The 9,354-nt window shown below is 57.7% G+C and overlaps 4 protein-coding genes across 7 annotated transcripts in view; 2 read left to right on the top strand and 2 right to left on the bottom strand.

Annotated features, from left to right (window-relative positions):
* SPSB3 (splA/ryanodine receptor domain and SOCS box containing 3) overlaps positions 1-3,025 on the bottom strand; it is a 12,657-nt gene extending 9,632 nt beyond the window's left edge. Inside the window, exon 1 of one of the 4 annotated variants that reach the window (XM_026858738.1) lies at positions 3,021-3,025. The gene's annotated coding sequence lies outside the window, so the exon portion shown is untranslated. Of the gene's footprint in view, positions 1-119; positions 226-3,020 lie in introns of those variants that run through there. The other 3 variants (XM_026858737.1, XM_026858735.1, XM_026858736.1) reach the window with 3 other exon arrangements.
* On the top strand, positions 549-5,512 carry NUBP2 (nucleotide binding protein 2). The gene is made up of 7 exons (XM_026858740.1): positions 549-612; positions 1,870-1,988; positions 2,573-2,771; positions 3,106-3,260; positions 3,467-3,577; positions 3,909-3,978; positions 4,551-5,512. Exons 1-7 carry the CDS (start codon positions 591-593, stop codon positions 4,694-4,696), a joined length of 822 nt encoding a protein of 273 aa, XP_026714541.1. The 5' UTR covers positions 549-590; the 3' UTR covers positions 4,697-5,512.
* Positions 5,513-5,724: 212 nt separating this feature from the next.
* CCDC78 (coiled-coil domain containing 78) overlaps positions 5,725-9,354 on the top strand; it is a 24,859-nt gene continuing 21,229 nt past the window's right edge. Inside the window, exon 1 of the mRNA XM_026858731.1 lies at positions 5,725-6,492. The gene's annotated coding sequence lies outside the window, so the exon portion shown is untranslated. The remainder of the gene's footprint in view (positions 6,493-9,354) is intronic.
* IGFALS (insulin like growth factor binding protein acid labile subunit) overlaps positions 6,486-9,354 on the bottom strand; it is a 3,073-nt gene continuing 204 nt past the window's right edge. Inside the window, exon 2 of the mRNA XM_026858730.1 lies at positions 6,486-8,873. Coding sequence (XP_026714531.1) covers positions 7,057-8,873 — 1,817 coding nt within the window. The 3' untranslated portion in view covers positions 6,486-7,056. The remainder of the gene's footprint in view (positions 8,874-9,354) is intronic.

Genomic DNA, 9,354 nt, shown 5'->3' with positions numbered 1-9,354 from the left:
TGGGCCGTACTGCCCAGCCCAGCCCAAGCCCAGCCCAGCCCAAGCCCAGCCGACCCCCGCGCCAGCCCTCTGCTTCCACTCGCGTTCCAGCCCCGACCCCACCCCCGGTCCCGGCCCACCTGCCCGGCCCGGCTCTGCCCCGCAGCCCGGCCCCGCCGCCGCGCTCTGACCTACTTTCCCCTCCCGGGACATAAACAATCCTCTCTCGGCACCGCCCCTCAGGCACCCATTGGCTGCGTCTGAGTCGTTCCCCTTTTTTATTGGCTAAGAGACCCGTCGCTTATAGCTGAAGGAGACGGAAGGGGGATGTACTTAAAGGCATCCCAGCACCACTGGCTACGTCGTGCGTCAATCCTCGAGGAGCCGCGCCATTGGGCGGCCACAGTGGAGGGCAAGAGCGCGTCGCGGGAGGAAAACACTGAGCCCATTGGCTGGTGGTGGGGGAGCCAGAGGGTTGGATTGGCTGTAGAGCCTTGGGAGGCGGGTTCTAGATGAGTGCGCTGATTGCGATTGGGAACGGCGCCTGCCAGTCTGTAGGGGTGGGGCTTTACCTCGGCGGAAGGCGGAAGCGGGCGGTGCTGGGCGGCAGCATGGAGGAGGTGGTGGCAGGGGGTGAGCGGCGATGGGGGCTGTGGCCGGGTTATTCTCCGGGGTCGCTGGGTGGGAACTGGCCTTCCTGGGCAGAGGGGCGATCCCGGGGTGGCTGGTCCTGGTGAAGGGTCACAGCCCACTTCGCTGGGGATGTCCCGCCCGGGGTGATCGGGCCTGGTGGGCGATTGGGCCCAGCTTCTGGGGAGTACTGGGGTGGCCGGGCCTGGCTGGGTGTCGTGCGGCTTTTGGTGAGGGGAGTTCCGTGGTGCTCGGGCCGGGAGGGGACTCTGAGGTGGCAGTGCCCGCTTACAGGGGAATGGTGCTGGGCTTTGCCGGCGGCCCGGGCCTGGCTCCTCCTGGGGGGCAGCGCCGAGTAACCTGGCCCGGCGCGGGGCTGCCGGTGTCACCGGGCCGGTCTTCCGGGAAAATCTCGCTGTGGGGCTCTATCTTCCCCTCCCCAGCCCCCTTTCTCCCTCCCTCTCTCCCCGCTATCGGGGCCGAGCGCCGTTACCGTCGGTGGATGTGCGGATGAGGTCTGCCATGGTGCGTGCGGGCTCCATTGCAGCTGGTGCCGGTCCCGGTGCCGGTATGATGCTGGAGCGGCGCGGGGGCGGGTCAGGCTTGGCGCGGTGAGTCAGTGGCCGGTGGTGACGGGACGCGCGGGAACGCGGGCCCGGGTGGGTGGCGTTTGCTCAGCTGCGGCTGGAGTGCCCAGTCTGAGTCTGACCCTTTGCCGCTTGTGGAGCCCCAGGCCAGGGAAACCTGCCCTGAGTGTTCCCTGCTCTCGGCTCTGCGTTGATGGGATGTGGTGGCAAAGCCTAAAGCAGAGACTGAGGCATCCCTGACGACACAACAAGAAATGACACAAAGGCTGGAGAGGAGCGTGGGACTGTGGGGAGGCAACTGGTGTGGCATGGAGGAAGGAAGCGCCAAGGGCCTGACCTCACCAACAGCCTCCAAGCTGTTCCCTGAGGGGGCTCAGGCTGAACTTGGTGTAGGCACAGCGTGATGAGGCCCTGTGGGTGTTTATTCCTTTACTGGCCAATTGCCACTTAGGTCATCAGGACAAAGCCTTTACTTTCCACGGACTGTTTTCTGCCATTGCTCTTATTGTCCCTTTTCTGGTGGCAAAAGGCCTGTCCCTTACACTTAAACCAGGCTTGGAGCAGTGACAGCCAGCGTTACCCTCAGTGAAGACCTGTGTCTCTGTGCTGACCAGTCAGGTGCTGCTGTCTTGCATCAGAAGAGACACTGATGCCTTGTTATCATTCCTCATAGAGAAAAGCAACCTGGCCGGGGTGCGGCACATCCTGCTGGTGCTCTCTGGGAAGGGCGGCGTAGGGAAGAGCACCATCTCCACCGAGCTGGCTCTGTCACTCCGGCACTCTGGAAAGAAGGTGAGTGAGGGTCTGTGGAATGCTGAGCTCTGTCTTCTCCTTCCTGACCTCCAACTAGCCTGGGTTTTGCTCATCTTTTATGTATGTGTGTGCCTCTGCGGGCAGCATGTGATTTCTCTGTGTGAAAATGCTGTTTGTGGTAGCAGTTTGAGTGATTGATTTATTTTTTTCTGTGTTTGCTTGATCCAGTGCAGGTAAGTGTCATTCATTTCCCTCTCAAGAAACTAAAATTACCCAAGATTTGTTGTTGAAGCTGAAGCACTGAGAATTATTTTGCTGGTGTAACACACACTCCTTTTGTGGAGTGAAGTGGGTGAGCTGGATGGTGTTATGATGGGGACAAAGGGCAACTGTGTGGCCATGAGGCAAGCTGAGTTCTACTAGGATTTTTTTAAAAGCTCTATGCAGCCAGTGCCTCTTGGATCCTGACAAGTGTCTGGCATAAAGATCTTTCCAAAGTGCTCGGAAATACCCAGGAGATCCTCCTTGGAGGGAAGGAGAATGGGAGGGCAGTCAAACTTGAAAGCAGTTCTTTGAAACTGGTGCTCAGCCCTGTCTGAAAGGCTCTGCCTCACTGCCCGCAGGTGGGGATCCTGGACGTGGACCTGTGTGGCCCTAGCATACCCCGCATGTTCAGGGTGCAGGACAACGATGTGCACCAGTGTGACAGTGGCTGGGTCCCTGTCTTTGTGGACCAAGACAAGAGCATCTCACTCATGTCCATCGGCTTCCTGCTGGAGAAGCCAGATGATGCCGTGGTGTGGAGGGGACCCAAGAAAAACGGTACAGTTGGTTTTTGCTGTTGGTGGCCACCTTCCAGTGCTAGGAACCTTCTGTGAGCCCTCCTAGAGGTGGTGCTGGCTCCTGCTGGGGGCTGGACTTTTCTTGGCAGATCATTCCTTGGTGAAACAAGGCTCCTGTTCGCAGGAGTGGGTTCAGATCACTCAGGTTGGGAGGGTGCAGCACACGTTGTGCTGACAGATAGCTCTGTTGTCTTTCCCTAGGCCCTAATCACCCTGGGTGCCTCCCAACCACTGCCCCGCCTGGCCCACAGCTCCCAGGGCACCTACTGAAACCTGTGTTGTTTTTTTTTTTCCTCGCCCTTTTATTTCTGTAGCTTTGATCAAACAATTTATTGCTGACGTGGCCTGGGGGGACCTGGACTTCCTCATCGTGGACACACCGCCAGGCACGTCCGATGAGCACATCTCCACAGTGGAGGCCTTGCGGCCCTACAAGCCACTGGGCGCAGTCCTGGTCACAACACCCCAGGTAGGGAAGCTGGCTGGGGCTGAGCTGGAGTTCCTGGGGAGGCTTCTGCCTCTGGGCATGGTTTTTGGCAGGGGAATATGCACCCCAGGTGGGTGTGTGCAGAGGCCTGTCTGTAGCTGCTTGTTCTACACATCTGCTTCTCATTTGATGCATTCAGTCAGTCTGGACAAACGGACACCCCAAACCTCTGCTGCTCTCCCCTGCAGGCTGTATCTGTGGGAGATGTGAGGCGAGAGCTGACGTTCTGTAAGAAAACGGGCTTACGAGTTCTTGGCATTGTGGAGAACATGAGCGGCTTTGTCTGCCCGCACTGCTCGGTGAGTTTGTGACCTCTGGGCTATTGTGGGTTCTTGTTCGTGATGGGGTGTTGTAGGATGAAGTGCCTCAGGTTGAAAATTGGCAAATGTCACAAGGATGATGCTGTGAGCTGGGGAGGTGCAAAGCTTCCAACTGCTGCTTGTCAGCTTTGAAAGGTGTCGCTGGTTCTGCTTTCCTAAAGGGAGCCTGGGGAGTACGACCGGAGCAAAGGCAGTGCCCTGAGGCTGGGAGGTGGAGGGGAGCTGCTCTACCCCTGTGCAGGCAGCACCTGCCCTGTCACATGGATGCTCTGGGGTTCATGACTCACTGCTTTTGCTCTTCCTCCTTCAGGAGTGCACAAACATCTTTTCCAAAGGGGGAGGTGAGGAGCTGGCCAAGCATGCTGGGGTCCCCTTCCTAGGTGAGTGGCCTCTGGAGTTCTCTGTGGTTAGAGGTGATGTCTGTGTGGTGTTGTGGGAGTGCTTGAGCGGAGAGATGCAGGAGCATGCAGGCTGGACTCCGGTTCCTGTGAGCCCCTGGCACCTGGTCATAGGTGAGCTGTGGTTCTTGCTTTGCTTCTGTGCCATCCAGAGTGCCCAGAGCGGGCATCTGGCCCCACGGAGGCAGAGGCAGTGATGATCAGGAGCTTGCTCTGGCTGCTGACATGGTGATATCAGAGTAAGCAAGCCTGAAGCTGCACAAGAGCCATCCCGAAATGCTCTGGAGCCTCCCTGAGAAATGGGGGCTGAGTGAGGGCTGAACACTGCCCTCTGGACAGAGCTGAGTTCAGGGGTGAGGGTGTCTCTTGTGAAGCACTGTGGTGTGGTGGGGTCTTGGACCCAGAGGAGGTGGCTGCAAGTGAGAAGTATCTCCTGGAGAGCTCCATGAGGGCAGTGCTTGCTCTTTCCTACTGCTTCTCCTGGAAATGACCCTGGCCGGGTTATTTCTTTAATCTTGAGCAAGCAGTCACTCCCCATTTCTCCTATCCCACAGGCTGTGTTCCCCTGGACCCCCAACTCAGCCAGAGCTTGGAAGAGGGCAGAGACTTCATCCAAGAGTTTCCCAAGAGCTCTGCCTTCCCTGCCTTGGCTCACATTGCCCAGCAGATCTTGGATGGTACCTTGCAGCAGAGCTACTGAGGAGGATGTGGAGCTGGACTCTTGCTGGCTGAGCCCCTGGCCTGGCAGCACCACCAGCAGCCTGTGCCAGTGGGGAGGGGGGATGCAGAAGCTGTTTAACTATAAAACTGCCTCGGTAGGGGGTGATGGAGGGAGGGGGGAGCACAGCATCGACGCTGCTCATGGCAGTCCAGAAAGGGAAATCCTGCTCCATCCCCCTGGATCTGAAGAGACCCTGTGCGGGTGCTCCTGCCCGCACAGCAGCAGCTCGCTTCTTGCCTTCTCGACGTGGCAATGCTCTGCCCAGATGGCACAGTTGTCCCTAGCCCAATCCATGCAGCATCTTCCGCTGCAGCCAGCTGTTGTGCGGGTGCTTGGGGAGCTCTAGCTTGTGTCCACGGTGTCTCATATGCTGCGGCGCTTCCAGCGATCACCCAATGCAGCTACAGTGGCAAATGCTGCCAACTGTTCTTCCCTCGATGAACCCGAATGGCACCGATTGTCTGGATCGTGGCTCCATGTGCTGCTGCCTTCTGCTGCTTTCCTCCTGTGACGGATTATGTGGTACTTGGTTCAGTGGCTGGTGAGTTTGTGCTGGATGCTCTGATGTGGACCCAAGCCAGGCCACCTTGCTCTGACATCTCAGATCACTGGTTCCTGATGGGCCTGTGAGGGCACACGATGTGCTTTCACATGAGAAAATGTCTTTAGTAGGAGATCTACCACCCGTCTGAGGTCTACATCCTGCTGTGCTGGAAAAAGGGCCTTTTTAGTCTGCTGGGGGTTGTCGTGACTCAGGAATATTTTTAAAGGTTCCAGGCAGTAAACACTTTCTTAAAATCCAGGTCTGTGACTTATGGTTTTCCACGGCTTCAGGCCTCATTGTAGCTGTGAGTCCTGGTGTTACAAGCACTTTATGTACATCTAGGTATTTCCTACTTTTCCCCGGTTTCCTTGCTGGGGTTCAGTTAAATCTTTACTCCTTCCATACCAGCTTCAAGACCCAGCCAGTCCCTTGTTTTGTCTGGCAGTCCTTTGCGGGATGCTTTGCTGTGGCTGTTCTCCACACCCCTGCCACATGGGCTCCTCTGTGTCCCTGGGTAGTTCCTGCCTCACTGCTCCGAGTGTGCTGTTCCCTGGGACCTCCGGCCGTGGCCTCAGAGCTGCTGCTCCCGTGGGACCTGCCCTCCTCTTGCAGGCTTGAGTTAAGCTGGGGAAGCAAACGAAGTTGATGTCCTTGCATCTTATCTCCCTCCCTCCTGGACTCTGAGCCCCTACTGCCTGCATGCTCTCTCCACACTCAGGACTTGCTATTGAAGTGCTGTTTTGGGGAGGCACAGGGCAAAATCTCAGATTTACACTACCCAAACTGGATAATAGCTGGCAGCCATCCTTTGGAGGAAAACAGAAGGAGCATCTGTCCCTGCTCCTGGTGTGCGCACAGCAAGGACTCACATCTGACCAGGATTCCCCATGTGCAACTTTCCAGGAAAATTTTGTCTGACCTTTGGTCACTTATCTGAGATTTGAAGAGCTGGGCAGTGGTGCCAGAGTCTGACCGGGCTGTTGGCTTCTGCAGAATGGCCGGGCACATGCCCCCTCCCTGGGCACATGCCACCCACCTGGTGCTTGCAGAAAACTTGCTGCAGACTCCTCCAGTGCCCTGGGGAGCCTGCGCTCCTTGCCCTGTGCCTGCAAGCCCTGAGGGCCTCTGATAAGCAAACCCAGCCAGGTGCAGCACGTGCTTTGGAAAAAACATACTTACAAGATGTGTTGCGATAGCTCCAAAGGTTTATTTGTCTGCTGTGGTTTATCAGGTAAGTGACATGTGTGGCTTTTTGCACCCTGCCTACACCTGCTAGTGCAAGGAATGATTAAAGCAAGTCATTTTCCCCCCTTCCCTAACCTACTGTGGAGCTCGGGCAGCTTTTAGGATTTCTTGGCTGCTCTGTGGCAGGAAGATGCTTTGCTTTGTCCTGCTGATGAGTCCTGGCCCCAGCAGGGATGCCCCTCACCATGGGGAGGGCTCTGGGCTGGGTCTGCATCTTTCCCCCATCACAGAGACTGAGATGCTTGTGCTCCTGGTGGGAGCTGGGAATGACCATGCTGATCCAGGGGGTGCTACTTTAAAGGACTGAAATATTTCAGTTTGAAGTCTGGGGAGTCAGTGCCCATCCAGCATCACCTAGGCACAGCTCTCCTTGCAGTGGAAGCACCAAGATGGGCAGCTGGAGGTGGTGGCAAAGCTGGGCTAAACTGACTTGGCCATAGAGCCAGAGGTCCTGCTGCTGCCCTGGGGAGCCTGGGACAGGGCCAGGGAGGTGGCAGGTGAGGGTCCACGACTGGGAAATGGCATGTCCCCTGGGAGGGGCCAGCACACCTCAGCAGTGAGCAAAGCTGTCCTCTGTGGTGTCCCGGAGGTCCAGGCCTGCCACAGCTGGGGGATGGAGGCAGGTGAGGTTGTTGTAGGTGTAGACAGGGATGTGGGCATCATCCCCCTCAGCCACAGACTGCACAAAGCGTGGGACCACCACGGGGTGCTGCAGGGAAAAGTCCCGCAAGCCCTTCAGGGAGCAGTTGCAATGCCAGTTGTTTCCCCCCAGCCACAGCTGCTCCAGGGCGAAGGAGGCGCACAGGAAGCCCACCGAGAAGGTCTCCAGTGAGTTATTCCTCAGGCTGAGGTACCGCAGGTTGGCCAGGGGGGAGATGACAGTGTTGTCCAGTGTCTCCAGCTGGTTATGGGAGAGGTCAAGCCAGAAGAGTCTCTGGAGAGGGCTGAAGGTGTCCTGGGAGATCTCTAGGAGCTGGTTGAAGGAGAGAAAGAGGTACTCCAGGTTGCTCAGACCCACAAAGAGCTGGGGCGAGAGGTGGCTCAGCCTGTTGTGCTTCAGGTCGAGCTCCAGGAGCTCATGCAGTTCACTGAAGCTTTGGTCTTCAATGACAGAGATGGAATTGTGCTGCAAGAAGAGCCGCCGCAGGCTGGAGAGGCTGGAGAAAGTGTTCACCCGGATCCTGCCAAGGCAGCTGTGCTCCAGGTGGAGGCTGTGCAATTTGGTGACCCCCTTGAAGACATAGTCAGGCAGGACCTTGATGCAGTTTGCAGACAAGTGCATCACCGCCACGTTGTACAGCCCCAGGAATGCCCCAACCCTGATGTCCTGTAGTTGGTTGTTGTTGAGGCTTAGGACCTCCAGCTGGCCCAGCCCATCGAAGGTCCTTTCTGCCAGGTTCCGGATCCTGTTGTGCCCCAGCTGCAGCTCCTCCAGGAACTGGAGGTCTTTGAAAGTCCTAGGCCTCAGGCTGGTAATGGAGTTGGTGGACAAACGTAGGACGTGCAGACTCAGGAGGCCCAGAAACGTGTCCTCAAACAGTGAGACGAGCCGGTTGTGGGAGAGATCCAGCCACCGGAGGGACTTCATACCCATGAAGGCACGGGGTGCGATGGCATTGATCTGGTTGTGGTTCAGGTACAGCTTCTGTAGCTTCTGCAACTTGACAAAGATGTTGATCTTGATGCCCTTGAGCGCATTCCCACTCAGGTCCAGCTCCTTCAGCTCAGTAAGGCTGCAGAAAAGCTGGTGCTGGAGGTAAGGGAGCTTGTTCCCAGCCAGGATCAGCTCCCTCAAGTTGGGCAAGTCATGGAAGACCTTGTCAGGCAGGACGACGAGTGAGTTCCAGCCCAGGTTCAGATACCAAAGGTTGGAAAGCCCAGCAAAGAGCCCTTCCTCCACCTTACTGAAGTAGTTGTTGTTGAGGCTCAGGGAGACGAGGTTCTGGGTGTGCAGGAAGGTGTGGGGAGCCAAGTGCTTGAGACGGTTGCGTTCTAGGTGGAGGTGGTAGAGGTTCCGCAGCCCATGGAAGGCATGCTGCTCCACAGTGGCCAGCTGGCTGCTCTGTAGGTCCAGAAAGTCCAGGGCCGAGAGGTTCCTGAAGGCAGCGGCCGGCAGCAGGGTGAAGTTGTTGCCATCCAGCCACAGGGCTTTGGCATTGGGGGGCACGTCCTCAGGCAGACGTGTTAGGTTGCGGGTGCTGCAGAAGACATTGAGCTCCTCGCTGTAGTCGTCCAAGCTGCAGGCACAAGGGCTGGGGCAGCGTGAGGAGTCTGTGTCCCCCTGGTCCTTTGGGGTGTCCCCTCCAGGGGGCTGGGAGGCGGTGGCCAGAAGCAGTAGGGCCAGGGGGAGCAGGAGGGTGACGCCTGCTGCAGAGAGTGGAGGAAAGGGGACACTGTCAGTGCAGGGCTGTGGCTACTCCTGGGGACCCCTGTGAGACCACCCCTGCCACCTGGCTGCACTGCCAGGGGGGTGGAGGGGTCAGTCCCAGCCCGTTGCACACAGGAGGCACTTGCAGGAGGTCTCAGAGGCTGGATCAGCCTTTGGGAGGGGGCATAGGGTCACCCCTGCTCCTGCCACAGCTTAGACCCTTGGGTGCACGGACACCTAAAATTCATCTCTATATTGCAGCAGCAGCAGCTTCTCCCTTTTGTAGGGGGAGGCCCCCAGTCCCCTCTCCTTCCTCCCCAGCCACCCCACCACTAACTTGCTCCTCCCCATCGCTGAGAGGTCTCAATGCCACAGCCCCTGCCCATCCCTGTAGTCCTCATCCAGGTTTGGGCTCTGCAAGCCCTCAGAGAGCACGGGGGCTCCCAAAATGTCTTATTAGCAGTGAAAGGGGGCGGGGGG

The sequence above is a fragment of the Athene cunicularia genome (assembly GCF_003259725.1).
Source record: "Athene cunicularia isolate RWA chromosome 14 unlocalized genomic scaffold, athCun1 chr14_part1, whole genome shotgun sequence".
Classification (NCBI taxonomy): Eukaryota; Metazoa; Chordata; class Aves; order Strigiformes; family Strigidae; genus Athene; species Athene cunicularia.
The sequence above is the reverse complement of the archived record's forward strand: the minus strand, read 5'-3'. Positions and strand labels throughout refer to the sequence as shown.

Excerpts from the sequence above, each read along its gene's own strand:
- NUBP2 (XM_026858740.1), top strand. The coding sequence starts at position 591 with ATGGAGGAGGTGGTGGCAGGGG. Across the intron at positions 2,772-3,105 it reads GAGGGGACCCAAGAAAAACG|CTTTGATCAAACAATTTATT; the intron begins GTACAGTTGGTT and ends TTATTTCTGTAG. Across the intron at positions 3,261-3,466 it reads TCCTGGTCACAACACCCCAG|GCTGTATCTGTGGGAGATGT; the intron begins GTAGGGAAGCTG and ends TCTCCCCTGCAG.